Raw genomic sequence first — 17321 nt, 5'->3', positions numbered from 1 at the left:
GACAACACTTTGCCAAGGTGCCACACAGTGGGACTCATCATCATCATCATCGTTGTTTAACGTCCGCTTTCCATGCTAGCATGGGTTGGACGATTTGACTGAGGACTGGTGAAACCGGATGGCTACACCAGGCTCCAATCTAAATTTGGCAGAGTTTCTACAGCTGGATGCCCTTCCTAACGACAACCGATGCTGGTGTGTTTACGTCCCCGTAACTTAGCGGTTCGGCAAAAGAGAGACCGATAGAATAAGTACTAGGCTTACAAAAGAATAAGTTCTGGGGTCGATTTACTCGACTAAAGGCGGTGCCCCAGCATGGCCGCAGTCAAATGACTGAAACAAGTAAAAGAGTATAAGGGATCATTCAATCAAAACTTGTATTGAAGATAGTTTGCGTCTAACTTAACAAACAACTCTATATCATGCAGTGTAGAGTAGATAAACACAAAACTTTAAACAGTTAAATCAAAAAATATTAAGTAAAGACCTTGAAGAAGCTGCACCAGTCTTATAGTAGGGTTGTAATTGCAATAATTACTAATCAATGCAGTTGAAACACGTGTAGGTCTATGTAAAGGCGTGTATATAGAAAAAGAATTAAAGGTAATGCCATAGCACTTTGCAATAATCTTTATTATTATTATTATTGATATACATATATATATAACAGTCTGTTAAAGTCTGTCATACTGGCCATAATGAAATACCACAAGGTATAGAAAATACGTATTCGCCTTTATATATTTAATCCTTTATATTGAACACTCAATATTTCATCTATTCAATAAGACATATTCCATATATTCAATAAGACATTCAATACTTTATTTCATTGTACCATCCACTTTTATTTTATATTATATATTGTATATTATATTATATATTGTATATTATATTATATATTGTATATTCCATATTCTATATCCCACATTGGTTTTGCAGGAATATAAATAAAACATAAAAAACAGACAGTGTTGGAACTCTTTTAAACAAAATAATATATTCCTCTATACACAATCATACAAAACCTCTTTTTTTGTATTTATTTTTACTCGCATATATATATATATATATATATATATATATATATATATATATATATATATATATATATATATATATATGTATATATATATATAAATATTGTATTTGATGGCTCAAAACAGTGGTTCTTGATCAGGGTCCATATTCGATTTTGTTGTTAAAATTTAAACACATTAAATTGGTTATACTTCTACAATACATAAAATATTTTAACAATTTTCTTATAAAAATCCTGAGAATATATAATTTACAAATATAACAGGGTTTTATTGAACATCAAATAGCTGTGGGGGGTACATTCGAGTAAAATAGTTCTCAAAAAATGGTTGACCACCGCCGGAAAGATGCCTGAATATATTACATGAACCCAATTTCAGCAGTGTGTGCTTAGGGAAGACATTTACACATATAGGACCTGGGGTAAATTTCTGAGATTTTTTGGGGGATAAAGTGAATTTTATATACCATTACATATGGTATACATAGATGTACATATATATATATATATATGTAACGGTTATAGGATTGCACGATGAAGATCATTTTTTTATAAGAAAATATTTATTTATGCCGTTACATTCTAGGTTGCCATACCACGACGGGTAGGCCAGTGTAATAGTATATAAAACATGCAAGGTTGAGAATGTAGGCCTGTATCTGTATGTTCCTTCTTTTATAGCAGTAATTGTATAGAGGGAGAGATGGTAGGGTTATAACGTTGGCGCCGTTGTCTGACAGTGGCTGACAGTAAAGTTATTTCTCCCTCTGCCAAGTTGTAGCTGATCAGCCAGGCATCTTTCTCCATGAGACGTCAAGTGACCACTGGTCACTAGAAAGTGAAAAGAGGAAGTTTTCTTGGAGTGTCCTGTTTATATAGCCATGAAGCAGGGCAGTGAGTGCAAAGGATTTAGCTTGTTTACCTCAATTCTAGATGGAGCAGAAGAGGTCAGAAAAGGATCAAGTGGTGGAGACCGCTTCGGCCTAGCTATTCAAATATGGGTAAAGTGGATCGAATCCACTTCACGCCTGCCAGGTTCCTATATATATATATACCGGAGTAAGCACATGAAATGTGCAACAAGGTGGAAAAAAAGAGTAGCATTTTGAGCCCATTTTTCTATTTAAGGTTTTCTTCGATATTTTTTTAATAGGGTGAATCTGTATTAAATTTATTTGGTCTGTGAATTACACATCATTGACTGTTAATTGAAACGACCAATCAAACGAATCCATGTGTTTTAAATTTCAAATTTTATATTACTTTCGATTGCATTGTTATCCTTTCTTCATTTCTAACAAAACTGTCCGATGAACGGGAACGTGAAACTCAGAGTAACGGTTTTTTTGTTATATTTCTGCTGCTTTTAAATAAAGTATATATATATATTTTTTTTTTTTTCTATACATATATATATATATGAATATAAATGTTGGCAGTGTATCATTCTAGCAATGCGTTTTTTTCTATTTGAAAATTAGTCTGCTGGAGACATGGTACAAATAGAATTAACCATGTGCCCAGAGTTTCATGACTGCTTGGAGACACAACACATACCATAAAAATCTTCCTCGTTTCAGTACCTCCATGGCAAGAAACTATTTCCAGCTTTTATTTTATAAACTGCATATATTAAATGATATATTTATCTCTGATTGGATGGAGTACTTTTTTTTTTATTAATCTCAGCTTAATGGAACAGTAAACGACAAATTGTGTGTGCGTGTGTATATATATATATATATTTCTGAACTTCGGTATATGGTGAAGCAAATATTTGCTGATCCCTTAATTATATTTATAAATATATATGAGCTTTTAAATAAGTTTCTCCACCAATAATGGTGCTTTCATACCGATGGGCTTGGTAAAAATTGTTAATTGTTAATTGATTTATTAATTAATAAATTGATAATCCTTTACCCTTTTAATTTGTATATATATATATATATATATATATATATATATATATATATATGTATATATATATTATCATCATCATCATCGTTTAACGTCCGCTTTCCTTGCTAGCATGGGTTGGACGATTTGACTGATGAAACCGGATGGCAACACCAGGTTCCAATCTAAATTTGGCAGAGTTTCTACAGCTGGATGCCCTTCCTAACGCCAACCACTCAGAGAGTGTAGTGGGTGCTTTTACGTGTCACCCGCATGAAGGCCAGTCAGGCGATACTGGCAACGGCCACGCTCGAAATGGTGTCTTTTATGTGCCACCCGCACAAGCCAGTCCAGGGGCACTGGCAACGATCTCGCTCGAAAATCCTACGAAGGCCAGTCAGGCGGTACTGGCAACGGCCACGCTCTCAAAATGGTGCATCTTATGTGCCACCCGCACAAGAGCCAGTCCAGGGGAAAGACACACGCACACAGCCAAATATATATATATATATAAAATTTATTAATGAGGGTAGAAATTAATATTAATCAATTAAAACCAGTGGTCTAGCTGGAGCACCACCTTAAAGGGTATTAGTCAAAGAAACCGACCCCAGAACTTATTTTTTGCAAACCTAGTAATTATTCTATTGATCTCTTTTGCCAAACCCCTAAGTTATGGGGACATAAACACACCAGCATTTGTGGTCAAGTGATGGCAGGGGAACAAACACATACAAACAAACATATACACACACACACACACATATATATATGACGGGATTCTTTCAGTTTCCATCTACCAAATCCACTCACAAGTCTTTGGTTGGCCCGAGGCTATAGTAGAATACACTTGCCCAAGGTGCCACACATGTGGTTGGGAAGCAAGCTTCTTATGACACAGCCATGCGTCTGCCTTGGGTAAGTGCCTTCTACTTTAACCCCAGGCCAACCAAGGCCTTGTGAGTGAATGTGGTAGACAGAAGCTGTGTGGAAGTTCATCATACCAGAATTGAAAATAAGTCCCAGGGTCGATTTGTTTGATTAAACCCATCAGGTCTGTGTCCCAGCATGACTGCAGTCCAATTTCTGAGGCAAGTAAAAGATAAAAGATAAAGACAAACAGATAGAGGGCAAAGACTGGCAGGTAGACATACATATCCTTTGTGTCCAGTTTGTTTGCATATTTCTTAAATGTGAACATAGCCATTGTTATGTGTATGATATTTTCTCCTTTCCCATCCCGAACGGATTTTCATAAGGTAGCGATCCACACAAGGAATTAACAGTAGAAATTTCATGAGGAATACTAGAGCCGGTAGCAGGACGCAGTAGAAGCGAATGGATATGGCAATGAATGCTGGCGCCTTGATCCAGAAGGGAACAGCCATGACAAGCACATGGGCCGTAATTAAGAATAGGGTCATGTAGCCAAGCTTGGATTGGAAAAATCGCCATTCCTGCCAGTTTAGAGTATCTGAAATTGAAGGCACTGATGTTAGACCGAGAATGCTCATAGAGATGAGACCGAGAAGGCCAACACTGATAGATGTTTCACCAATCCAGTTCATCCGTGATGAAAGTTCGAATGAAAAGTTGGTGGTGTTTGTTGGTAAATGGATGTGACTGTGTTGGTACCATTCTGGCATTGAGGCTGGGGAGAGGATAATGGCACTGATCATGACATGCCAACAGCTGAACAGAAGTGCGAAGAGTCCAAGCATCTTGCGGGACTTCAACCACCGGTCCATGCAATGAGGAAAGCATTTGTATTTGGTGCCACGGCAAATCTGCAGAAAGGAAGCCAGACAGCCTGGAAGATAAGAGAGAGCAAGAAGTGTAATGGCCGTCAGACAGACTGGCTTGTTCAGAGCACTTAACGGCAAGTTACCGAGTGGAATTTTTATTTCTGGATGGGAACCGAAAAATATCCCAAACTCAATGGCACAGATGGCAAACCAGAAGAAGAAAACAGCAAACGTGAAAAGCGTAGGAACACCCCAGCCTGACATCAAAACCAACTGCCGACACTCCAACTCTCGGGCATTTCTTAAGCCCCCCATGTTTAAAGTAGAAAATCCCATATCGTGACAAAGTTCAGATATTGACATCGAAGCAGTTCTGTTATTCGAAGCGATGAGAACACGTCGACTCCCACCAAAAGAATCACTTTCAATGGCGTACGCTGAGAGAGTATTGAAGGCCTTGACAACATCTGCCTCGGGAAATCCATCAGCAAGGATTTCGGCAAGCGACTCTGCTTCGTCGTATTCAGTTCGGTTGGAGACATCGACCAGGATCTTGTCGGTGAGAAAATCCTTGTAGTTCTGGAGAATTGTAAAGATAGCATGATGTGGGACAGCAAGGATTAATATTCTAATATCGGTGTGAGTCAAACAGGTATGGTTGGACACGACATGGGCGTCTTCGAGTGTTTTGTCATTTTCAGCAAGTTTGTGGTCTTGAGTGCAACGGCTACCCATATACACAGAGTATCCAGACATTATAAGTCTTTTGGTAATGGCTCGGGCAAAATCTCCGGTGCCAAGTACGCCGATGATGTGTTTGTTGTTGTAAGCGACGTCGATTCCATTCATCTGGAAGAAAAATGAAAAAGAATGTGAACAAATGAAAAATTGAAATTAGGGTTAGGGTTACTCTCTTTTAAAATTTATCTACATATTTTGTATTTCTTTATCCACTCAATGCCTGCACCATCCATCCATCCATCAATTTAACCTTTCACTCAGCATTTACACACTTTTTCCATTTACCCATACAACATCCATACATTGTCTATCTTTCCACTCAACATCCACACACTGTCTCTATCTTTCCACTCAACATCCACACACTGTCTCTATCTTTCCACTCAACATCCACACACTGTCTCTATCTTTCCATTCAACATCTACACACTGTCTCTATCTTTCCACTCAACATCTACACACTGTGTCAATCTTTCCACTCAACATCCACACACTGTCTCTATCTTTCCACTCAACATCTACACACTGTGTCTATCTTTCCACTCAACATCTACACACTGTCTCTATCTTTCCACTCAACATCCACACACTGTGTCTATCTTTCCACCATCCACACACTGTGTCTATCTTTCCACTCAACATCTACACATTGTGACTAATTTCCACTCAAAATCTACACACTGTCTCTATCTTTCCACTCAACATCCACACACTGTGTCTATCTTTCCACTCAACATCAACACACTGTCTCTATCTTTCCACTCAACATCTACACACTGTATTTATCTTTCCACTCAACATCTACACACTGTGTCTATCTTTCCACTCAACATCTACACACTGTCTCTATCTTTCCACTCAACATCTACACACTATCTCTATCTTTCCACCATCTACACTCTGTGTCAATCTTTCCACTCAACATCCACACACTGTGTCTATCTTTCCACTCAACATCTACACACTGTGTCTATCTTTCCACTCATCATCTACACACTGTCTCTATCTTTCCACTCAACATCTACACACTATCTCTATCTTTCCACCAGCTACACTCTGTGTCAATCTTTCCACTCAACATCCACACACTGTGTCTATCTTTCCACTCAACATCCACACACTGTGTCTATCTTTCCACTCAACATCTACACACTGTCTCTATCTTTCCACTCAACATCTACACACTATCTCTATCTTTCCACCATCTACACTCTGTGTCAATCTTTCCACTCAACATCCACACACTGTGTCTATCTTTCCACTCAACATCAACACACTGTCTCTATCTTTCCACTCAACATCTACACACTGTATTTATCTTTCCACTCAACATCTACACACTGTGTCTATCTTTCCACTCAACATCTACACACTGTGTCTATCTTTCCACTCAACATCTACACACTGTCTCTATCTTTCCACTCAACATCTACACACTATCTCTATCTTTCAACCATCTACACTCTGTGTCAATCTTTCCACTCAACATCCACACACTGTGTCTATCTTTCCACTCAACATCTACACACTGTGTCTATCTTTCCGCTCAACATCTACACACTGTCTCTATCTTTCCACTCAACATCTACACACTATCTCTATCTTTCCACCAGCTACACTCTGTGTCAATCTTTCCACTCAACATCCACACACTGTGTCTATCTTTCCACTCAACATCAACACACTGTGTCTATCTTTCCACTCAACATCAACACACTGTCTCTATATTTCCACTCAACATCTACACACTGTATTTATCTTTCCACTCAACATCTACACACTGTCTCTATCTTTCCACCAGCTACACTCTGTGTCAATCTTTCCACTCAACATCCACACACTGTGTCTATCTTTCCACTCAACATCTACACACTGTGTCTATCTTTCCACTCAACATCTACACACTATCTCTATCTTTCCACCATCTACACTCTGTGTCAAGCTTTCCACTCAACATCCACACACTGTGTCTATCTTTCCACTCAACATCAACACACTGTCTCTATCTTTCCACTCAACATCTACACACTGTATTTATCTTTCCACTCAACATCTACACACTGTGTCTATCTTTCCACTCAACATCTACACACTGTGTCTATCTTTCCACTCAACATCTACACACTGTCTCTATCTTTCCACTCAACATCCACACACTGTGTCTATCTTTCCACTCAACATCAACACACTGTGTCTATCTTTCCACTCAACATCAACACACTGTCTCTATCTTTCCACTCAACATCTACACACTGTATTTATCTTTCCACTCAACATCTACACACTGTCTCTATCTTTCCACTCAACATCTACACACTATCTCTATCTTTCCACCATCTACACTCTGTGTCAATCTTTCCACTCAACATCCACACACTGTGTCTATCTTTCCACTCAACATCAACACACTGTCTCTATCTTTCCACTCAACATCTGCACACTGTATTTATCTTTCCACTCAACATCTACACATTGTGTCTATCTTTCCACTCAACATCTACACACTGTGTCTATCTTTCCACTCAACATCTACACACTGTCTCTATCTTTCCAATCAACATCTACACACTATCTCTATCTTTCCACTCAACATCCACACACTGTCTCTATCTTTCCACCATCTACACACTGTGTCAATCTTTCCACTCAACACCTACACACTGTCTCTATCTTTCCACTCAACATCTACACATTGTGTCTATCTTTCCACTCAACATCTACACACTGTGTCTATCTTTCCACTCAACATCTACACACTGTCTCTATCTTTCCACTCAACATCCACACACTGTGTCTATCTTTCCACTCAACATCTACACACTGTCTCTATCTTTCCACTCAACATCTACACATTGTGTCTATCTTTCCACTCAACATCTACACACTGTGTCTATCTTTCCACTCAACATCTACACACTGTCTCTATCTTTCCACTCAACATCCACACACTGTGTCTATCTTTCCACTCAACATCTACACACTGTCTCTATCTTTCCACTCAACATCTACACACTGTGTCTATCTTTCCACTCAACATCTACACAATGTCTATCTGTCCACTGAACATCTACACACTGCCTATTTTCCCACTCGGCATCTACACACTGTCTTAATCCATTCAACATCAACACACTCTGTCAGTCAACTCTGTCAACAACCACACATTGTGTCTGTCTCGGCTTAATATCTACACACTGTATCTGTCTGTCTCTCAATATATCTAATTGCTTCTTTATCCAATCAATATAAATCCAGTCTGTCTGTCCAGTCACCAAGGACATACTGAAACTGCTGTTTAAGAGAATTTTCAGACTTGTCAAAGTGAAATCTTGGAAATGAGGTACGAATTAATTCAACAACCTAATCAGATCTGAGTGAGAGTTTAAACAGAATTTAATTAAGTTTAACTGATAAATTTCATCATTGGCAAAACATTGTTTTGTAAATTGATATTTTATTTATTTTATTTAAAAGGAATTACTGTTTTTACAAAATATTACATCATATGGCTGTCTATTGTTTTATATTTTAAAATTCCATCAAACCCCGAATCACATGTTGCATCTATATAACTCAATACACTCACACACACACATGTATGTAAGTTATGAATGTATGAATGTATTTATATACGAATATGTCTGTAAACACACACATGTATATATACATACACACACTCACTCAAACATATTCAATTACACCATATCCGTCTGCATTCTTTTTACAATGATTGGTTGAGAGACGTGCAAAAATTCATGTAAGTAGCATTATACATACATATATATATATATATAAGTCAGTAAATAGTGGGGTTGTGTTAACCACACGTGGAGAAATGATAGGAAAATGAAAAATAATAATAAGGCAGAATGAAAAATAATGCTTCCAGTTTAGCATTCTGCCTTATTATTATTTTTCATTTTCATATATATATATATATATATATATATATATATATATAGAGAGAGAGAGAGAGAGAGAGAGAGAATGGAGGTCTGGATGGGTAGATAGATATACACACACACGTATATATATACAAACACATACATCACACAATGTACAATCAACAGTAACAGCTCCTTACCAAACACACCATATGTGTGTGTCACTATGCTAAACCACTTTTGGTTCCCTTCTCTCCTAACACCACCAGATTCCAGCCTGCACCAGCCTGCCCCAGAGCGATCCTCCCTGCACCAGCCCACAGTAACTGTTCGCAAGCCTTACTTAAACAATATGTAACCTTTTAGAAACCCAACTCCACACATGCCATACACAGAGGAAACACATGACAAAGCGTTATGAATATCGTTGAAGCTTTCCAACTCCACTTCATGCTAGCCACTTACTCTTTTACTCTTTTACTCTTTTACTTGTTTCAGTCATTTGACTGTGGCCATGCTGGAGCACCGCCTTTTAGTCGAGCAAATCGAACCCAGGACTTATTCTTTGGATGCCTAGTACTTATTGTATCGGTCTCTCTTTTGCCGAACCGCTAAGTTACGGGGACGTAAACACACCAGCATCGGTTGTCAAGCGATGTTGGTGGGGTGCCGAACACAAACACACAGCCGACCATTAAGAGATGCATCCCCCTGGCAGCAGAGTGGCACATTCACCACCAATTGCCTCCACCTGTGCACTACCGAGATGTTTCCCTGCTCCTGCACACCTGGAGCAGGGTCAATGGATTGACACCTATTACAGTTCCCAACCACCTTTTGAATGTGTTGTCTAGTAACGTTGGAGTCAACCCTCCTGGCAAGGTGATACTGTTATTTATGACATCGTTCGTGCGTTTGTACTGGTTTTAGCTTTAGGGTTTTAGGGTTAGGGTTCGAGTTTTAGAGTTAGGGTTAGTTTTAGGGTTATGATTATTTTTGCCATAACCTTACTCATAACCCTAAACCTAACCCTAACCCTAAAACCCTATAACTCATAAACCATAACCCTAACCCCAACCCTGACCCTAACCCTAAAACCCTAAACTCTTAACTAGGGAATAATGATATAATTAAACAGGGAATAACACTCTTGACACCGGCAAAAATTATTGTTTACAAAAACAGCAGTAACTGTATTCAGCTGAATAGACGTCAGTGATTGGTTGAAATTACAAAAATACGTTAAATTTAACGTGAATAACTTATTAAGAAGAAATTTTTGTTAAGAAGGCTAAGAGAAAAAGATGTTTTATATGACACATTCTACCAGTATCCCAAGTTTGAAAGTGTTTCGTTAAGAAAACAAGTGGTGCCCGTCAAATCAGAAAGATCCATACAGGGTTCTATCCAAGCCCCTATGATGCATAGCATGCAGTCTCCTTAGTTCAGAATCACTTGGCCGACACACTACAGCTATCCCCTGCTACAAATCTTCATTCACCCTGGTTAGAATGTCTACCTTGTTATTTTCTGAAGGCTTCAAACCAAAATTTGGCAGGTAGCTCTCTCAGAACCCCTAGGTGGCGCTTTACTAATGTCTCTGCAGCCCCTTTGTTTCAAACCCACTTTTCATTGGTGATCACTGATCCTACCCAGCCAAGCAGAGTAGCTGAATCAGTTTGGATTTCGATGGGGCACAGCCCCCATTTCAGGGCCAGATTCACCCCCTTCAGTACTGCATCCAACTCAGCCATGTTGATGTGGTTGTAATCATCTGCTTTTTAAAGCCAGGCCACATCCTCCACTTCAATGCCTCCGATTTCCAGTACAACCCCTATTGCTATGCTGCTAGCATCACACCATATAGTCCCATTCTCCAATTTGAGCACATACTAGTTTCCTCTTACTGTGTCTCCCGGTCTTGCCCCCTCTAGGATCTCCTGCATCATTGCCACCATTCCCTTTCCTACTTTCTCTCCCCAATTTGCCCTATCCGCTCATCTCTTGATGTAGCTGCACTTCCAGAAAATCGGATACTTTTTAATGTGTCAAGGCCGACAGGAAGTGGTCCAGCTTCCTAGGGCTTAAATAGCAGTAGTATATTCCCTTATTGGGACTGTCACGTTAAGTTGGCAGTATACAACTACTTTATATATATATATATATATATATATATATATAGTGGAGGGGCAATGGCCCAGTGGTTAGGGCAGCGGTCTCGCGGTCGTAGGATCGCAGTTTCGATTCCCAGACTGGGCGTTGTGAGTGTTTATTGAGCAATTGAGCAAAAACACCTAAAGATCCACGAGGCTCCGGCAGGGGATGGTGGCGAACCCTGCTGTACTCTTCCACCACAACTTTCTCTCACTCTTACTTCCTGTTTCTGTTGTGTCTGTAATTCAAAGGGTCAGCCTTGTCACGCTGAATATCCCCCGAGAACTACGTTAAGGGTACACGTATCTGTGGAGTGCTCAGCCACTACTTGCACGTTAATTTCACGAGCAGGCTGTTCCGTTGATCGGATCAACTGGAACCCTCGTCGTCGTAACCGTTGGAGTGCCAACCATATATTTATATATATATATATATATATATATATACATGACGGACTTCTTTCAGTTTCCATCTACCATAGTAGAAAACACATGCTGAAAGTGTCACAAAGTGGGACTGAGTTTGGAACCAAGTGGTTAGGAAGTAAGCTTCTTAGCATCACAGAGTGATGAAATTTCATGGAAAATGATGAATAATATCCCACATTTTCCACTTTCATTTTGTGATCGTAAGTTGAAACAATATCACACATAAAAGCACCAACGCACACACTTACTCTCTCTCTCTCTCTCAAACACACACATGTATATATGTGTGTGCATATATATATATATATATATATATATATATATATATATACATACCTATATATATATATATATATATATACTCTTACTCTTTTACTTGTTTCAGTCATTTGACTGCGGCCATGCTGGAGCACCACCTTTAGTCGAGCAAATTAACCCCAGGACTTATTCTTTGGAAGCCTAGTACTTATCCTATCGGTCTCTCTTGCCGAACTGCTAAGTTACGGGGTCGTAAACACACCAGCATCAGTTGTCAAGCGATGTTGGGAGGACAAACACAGACACACAAACATATACACACACATGCATATACATATATATATATCATCATCATCATCATCATCGTTTAACGTCCGCTTTCCATGCTAGCATGGGTTGGACGATTTGACTGAGGACTGGTGAAACCGGATGGCAACACCAGGCTCCAGTCTGATTTGGCAGAGTTTCTACAGCTGGATGCCCTTCCTAACGCCAACCACTCAGAGAGTGTAGTGGGTGCTTTTACGTGTCACCCGCACGAAAACGGCCACGCTCGAAATGGTGTCTTTTATGTGCCACCCGCACAAGCCAGTCCAGGGGCACTGGCAACGATCTCGCTCGAAAATCCTACAGGAGCCAGTCAGGCGGTACTGGCAACGGCCACGCTCAAAATGGTGCATCTCATGTGCCACCCGCACAAGAACCAGTCCAGGGGCACTGGCAACGATCTTACTTGGCTTGCCGGGTCTTCTCACGCACAGCCCATTTCCAAAGGTCTCGGTCCGTAGTCATCGCCTCGGTGAGGCCCAATGTACGAAGGTCTTGCCTCACCACCTCAGCCCATTCTTCTATCTTAATGAATAAAAATTCTTCAGATAGAATTAATGGGTTAATAGAAACCAAGGTAGCAAAGAACACAAAATAACTGTGGTGTAGTTCCTGTTTTTGAGGTAGAAACTCCTTGAAATTTTGGGTATTTGAGTATATTTTAAAAAATTAAGGAATGGAGAATATAACATGCGTTTTCTCCATTCCTTAAATTTTTATATATACATATACGACGGGCTTCTTTCAGTTTCCGTCTACCAAATCCACTCACAAGGCTTTGGTTGGCCCGAGGCTATAGTAGAAGACACTTGCCCAAGGTGCCACGCAGTGGGACTGAACCCAGAACCATGTGGTTGGTAAGCAAGCTACTTACCACACAGCCACTCCCACTACAAAAGTGGCATAAGAACGCAAAACATCCAGACAGTTAGGGGATACAAAAAAGGGACAACAAAGCATCCAGAAAGACGATACAAAGAAAACAAGGACAAGTCATTTGGAGTTTTCTTTCCTCAGTCAAGTTCCAGCTTATCTTTGCAATTTCGGCTGGTTATACTCGAGATTGCTCCAATCTGGCCTGGACTTACTGCCTTGCTGGAGCCATGAAGGGTTTTAGTTGAACAAATTGCTCTCAGTACCCAACTTTAAGCGGTTTATATAAAGATCTTCGCTTGCTAACAAAAAAAAAAAAAAAAGCAGCCTGCCGGGTGTTAACGAATATGACAAAATTTGCACAAACGAACCTAGGGGTGGAGGGCGAGAGGACTTTCGGAAAATTCACAAGATCCGATTTTTCCGTCATAACTTTCGGGAAAATGGATATATATTGTTTTTGTTTTTTTTATGGAATCCCTCGTTTTTGGTTATGGAGGATCCGATTCTGAAAAAAAAAAATTTTTTAAATCGCATTTTCAAAATTTCAATATCAATATTGCAGTTTTGTGAGATTTGGCTGTTATTTCTTGCATGTGGATAGCCTGTTTGAAGGCCAAGGCCATAGAATTGGGAGGGAAGGGGATTGGGGTGTACTCTTTACTCTTTTACTTGTTTCAGTCATTTGGCTGCGGCCATGCTGGAGCACCACCTTTAGTCGAGCAAATCGACTTATTCTTTGAAAGCCTAGTACTTATTCTATCGGTTTCTCTTTTGCTGACCCGCTAAGTTACGGGGACGTAAACACACCAGCATCAGTTGTCAAGCGATGTTGGGGGGACAAACACACACACACACACACAAAATATTGAAAAACATCAATACATGTCAATGATAAAGAAACGAGGAAAGTACCAGATGGTCATGAGATGTGCTAAAAACAACAGCTAAATCGCCCTTTAATAGCACACAATTTTTTATATATAAAATTGTATGGATTCTCGTGGGAAGAAATTCGCAAAAATTTTCTGAAAATTCCAAAATATAAAAAAGTTATGAGAGGCTATTGTTGTTGGCACTGCCGGAGCCTAGTGGAGCTTTTAGGTGTTTTCGCTCAATAAACACTCACAACGCCCGGTCTGGGAATCGAAACCGCGATCCTATGACCGCGAGTCCGCTGCCCTAACCACTGGGCCATTGCGCCTCCACTATGAGAGGCTATAAGGGGTGCTTAGACCATATTTCCTCCACTCCACTCACAACTTACTGGTTATCGCAAACGTTACCACAATATAGCTTGCAGGCTTGCACTCTCGAGCAAGGTACCCCGTAGTGGGATCAAATCTGCCCATCGGACATGACTTACGCGGCCGAGAAGTGAACACCTCAATCACACATCAGTGCTTACACCTTTTATCTATAGGTACATTTATCAATCGGATCCATCTTTCAACCTCGTATCTTTCCCCTTCTGCCCAGCATCCTGGGAAAGATAAAAAAAAATAATGTTGACGTGGGCAGGATTTGAACTCAGAACATAAAGTAAAATAACGTGTTAAACAGCACAAGGTTTATTTTCTTTTCTTCTTTTTCTTTTTTTGTTCTACTGCTTCCATGAATCGTGTGTTCTGGCTGCTATGTTTAGCGTGCAGAGATTCTTGTAGAGTTGACCCGTTATATAAGAGAGAACGTTAATTTGACTTTTGCCAGACTTGTAAACATCACCTGTTGTTTAGATTTGTAGAACCTTGTTATCAAAGCTATCCAGCCAACCGTGACTATCCCGTTTACTTTACATTATCCATTATCTAATGTGTCCGAAGGTTTTTAAGACGATAAGAGGGAAATTCTTTTAATGCTGCTACTTCTAGCAAATTGAGTGACCACACACAGGTTCCCCGACGTTGGCTTTGGCAAGAGAGGTAGAGGAGAAAGACATGCAGAGAAAAAAGGAGGGAGGGAGAGGGAGAGGGAGAGAGAGAGAGACAAAGCGACGCGCGCGCGCGCACCGATGAATAGTGACGACAAGGTAGAAGAGGCATACAAACTTACCTTGTATTCCTTATCAAATGATCGAATGGAGTGTTCGTTTTTAAGTGTCCGAATGCGAATGTGAGTCTGACAAAGTTTGTGTTCTCAATCTGCCTTAAATTAGCAGCAGTAGCAACAATAACTTTCTGTCTCTCTCTCTCTCTCTCTCATCATCTTTTTCCCTCTCTTTCTCTGCCATCTTGCCTCTTATTCTCTTCGTTTCTGTCTCTCTGTCTCTTACTATCTTTCCCCTCCACCGTTTTCTTCGCTCTCTCTCTCTCTCTCTCTCTCTCAAAGTATGAATGATTCCCGATAGATATATAAACAACGCTAGCTTGTATCTATAACCTCGATCTTACTGCAGACAGTGTTATATGTACTTTAAACTGACACAAAAGCTAAGATGGTTTCTTTCAATATTATTATTTTTTTTCCTATTTTAATATTTTCCACTGTACTCCCTGGATCACCCGAAGCCTCGCCAACCGCGCCGACGATGAATATAAGTTCTATAATTAAAATACAATAATATATATACACATGCGTGTGTGTGTGTCTTTGAATTTGCGATTGTCCCCCAACCAGTGATTGACAACCGTTGTTGGTTTGGTTTATGTCCCCCGTAACTTAGCGGTTCAGCAAAAGAAACCGATAGGATAAGTTCCAGACATTAAAAAAAAAAAAAAAGAAGGGCGTAGGGGCAAGACTTCTTTTTGTACCCCCCCCCCCCAAATAACACACCCTTTATTTATTTATTTATTTATTTATTTATTATCATTATTTATTTCTACACAAACACCCGTTTTCGGCTACGGGGAATACGAATCTGTAAAAAAAAATTGGCAAAAATCGGCATTTTGAAATCCCCCCCCCCAATTCTTCATTTTAAACTTTTTTCAGAACTTTTTTTTTTCAAAATATGCGGGAAAACAACAACAACGGAACAGCCTGCTCGTGAAATTAACGTGCAAGTGGCTGAGCACTCCACAGACACGTGTACCCTTAACGTAGTTCTCGGGGATATTCAGCGTGACACAGTGTGACAAGGCTGACCCTTTGAATTACAGGCACAACAGAAACAGGAAGTAAGAGTGAGAGAAAGTTGTGGTGAAAGAGTACAGCAGGGTTCGCCACCATCCCCTGCCGGAGCCTCGTGGAGCTTTTAGGTGTTTTCGCTCAATAAACACTCACAACGCCCGGTCTGGGAATCGAAACCGCGATCCTACGACCGCGAGTCCGCTGCCCTAACCACTGGGCCATTGCGCCTCCACTCTGTTAGGAGTTGTTGTTGTTAGCACTCTGTCATTTACGACATCGAGGGTTCCAGTTGATCCGATTAACGGAACAGCCTGCTCGTGAAATTAACGTGCAAGTCAAGTGGCTGAGCACTCCACAGACACGTGTACCCTTAACGTAGTTCTCGGGGAATATTCAACATGACACAGTGACAAGGCTGACCCTTTGAATTACAGGCTCAACAGAAACAGGAAGTAAGAGTGAGAGAAAGTTGTGGTGAAAGAGTACAGCAGGGTTTGCCACCACCCCCTGCTGGAGCCTCGTGGAGCTTTAGGTGTTTTCGCTCAATAAACACTCACAACGCCCGGTCTGGGAATCGAAACCGCGATCCTATGACCGTGAGTCCGCTGCCCTAACCACTGGGCCATTGCGCCTCCACTCTGTTAGGAGTAGGGCATCACCAACATGCAGAGGAAACGATGGGTCTATTCTTTGACATGCTAGTCCTCACTCAGCACTAGAGCAACATGAAATGAAGTGTTTTGCTCAAGAACACATGCCACCCAGTTCAGGAATCGAACCCATGATCTGACAAGCATGAGTGCAACACCCTAACCACTAGGCCATGTGCCTACAATGTCAATCTAAAAATAAATGATTAGGTCATTAATATTTCAAGGCTTTGAGACAATGCATGATTAAT

At 40.2% G+C, this 17321-nt stretch overlaps 1 protein-coding gene across 1 annotated transcript; it reads right to left on the bottom strand.

Moving 5' to 3' along the window:
* Nucleotides 1–3561: 3561 nt before the first annotated feature.
* Nucleotides 3562–15614, bottom strand: LOC149130178 (metalloreductase STEAP4-like). Its single transcript, XM_089345826.1, has 2 exons — nt 15404–15614; nt 3562–5535 (listed from the first exon to the last, which is right to left on the bottom strand). Exon 2 carries the CDS (start codon nt 5533–5535, stop codon nt 4129–4131), a length of 1407 nt encoding a protein of 468 aa, XP_089201952.1. The 5' UTR covers nt 15404–15614; the 3' UTR covers nt 3562–4128.
* Nucleotides 15615–17321: the final 1707 nt, after the last annotated feature.

Source organism: Octopus bimaculoides, chromosome 30, assembly GCF_046866305.1.
Source record: "Octopus bimaculoides isolate indiv1 chromosome 30, ASM4686630v1, whole genome shotgun sequence".
NCBI classification, from domain to species: Eukaryota; Metazoa; Mollusca; class Cephalopoda; order Octopoda; family Octopodidae; genus Octopus; species Octopus bimaculoides.
Note: the sequence above shows the minus strand (reverse complement) of the source record. Positions and strands in the feature narration are given on the sequence as shown.

What these genes read in the sequence shown, in the direction of transcription:
- LOC149130178 (XM_089345826.1), bottom strand. Translation starts at nt 5,535, where the DNA reads ATGAATGGAATCGACGTCGCTTACAACAACAAACACATCATCGGCGTA.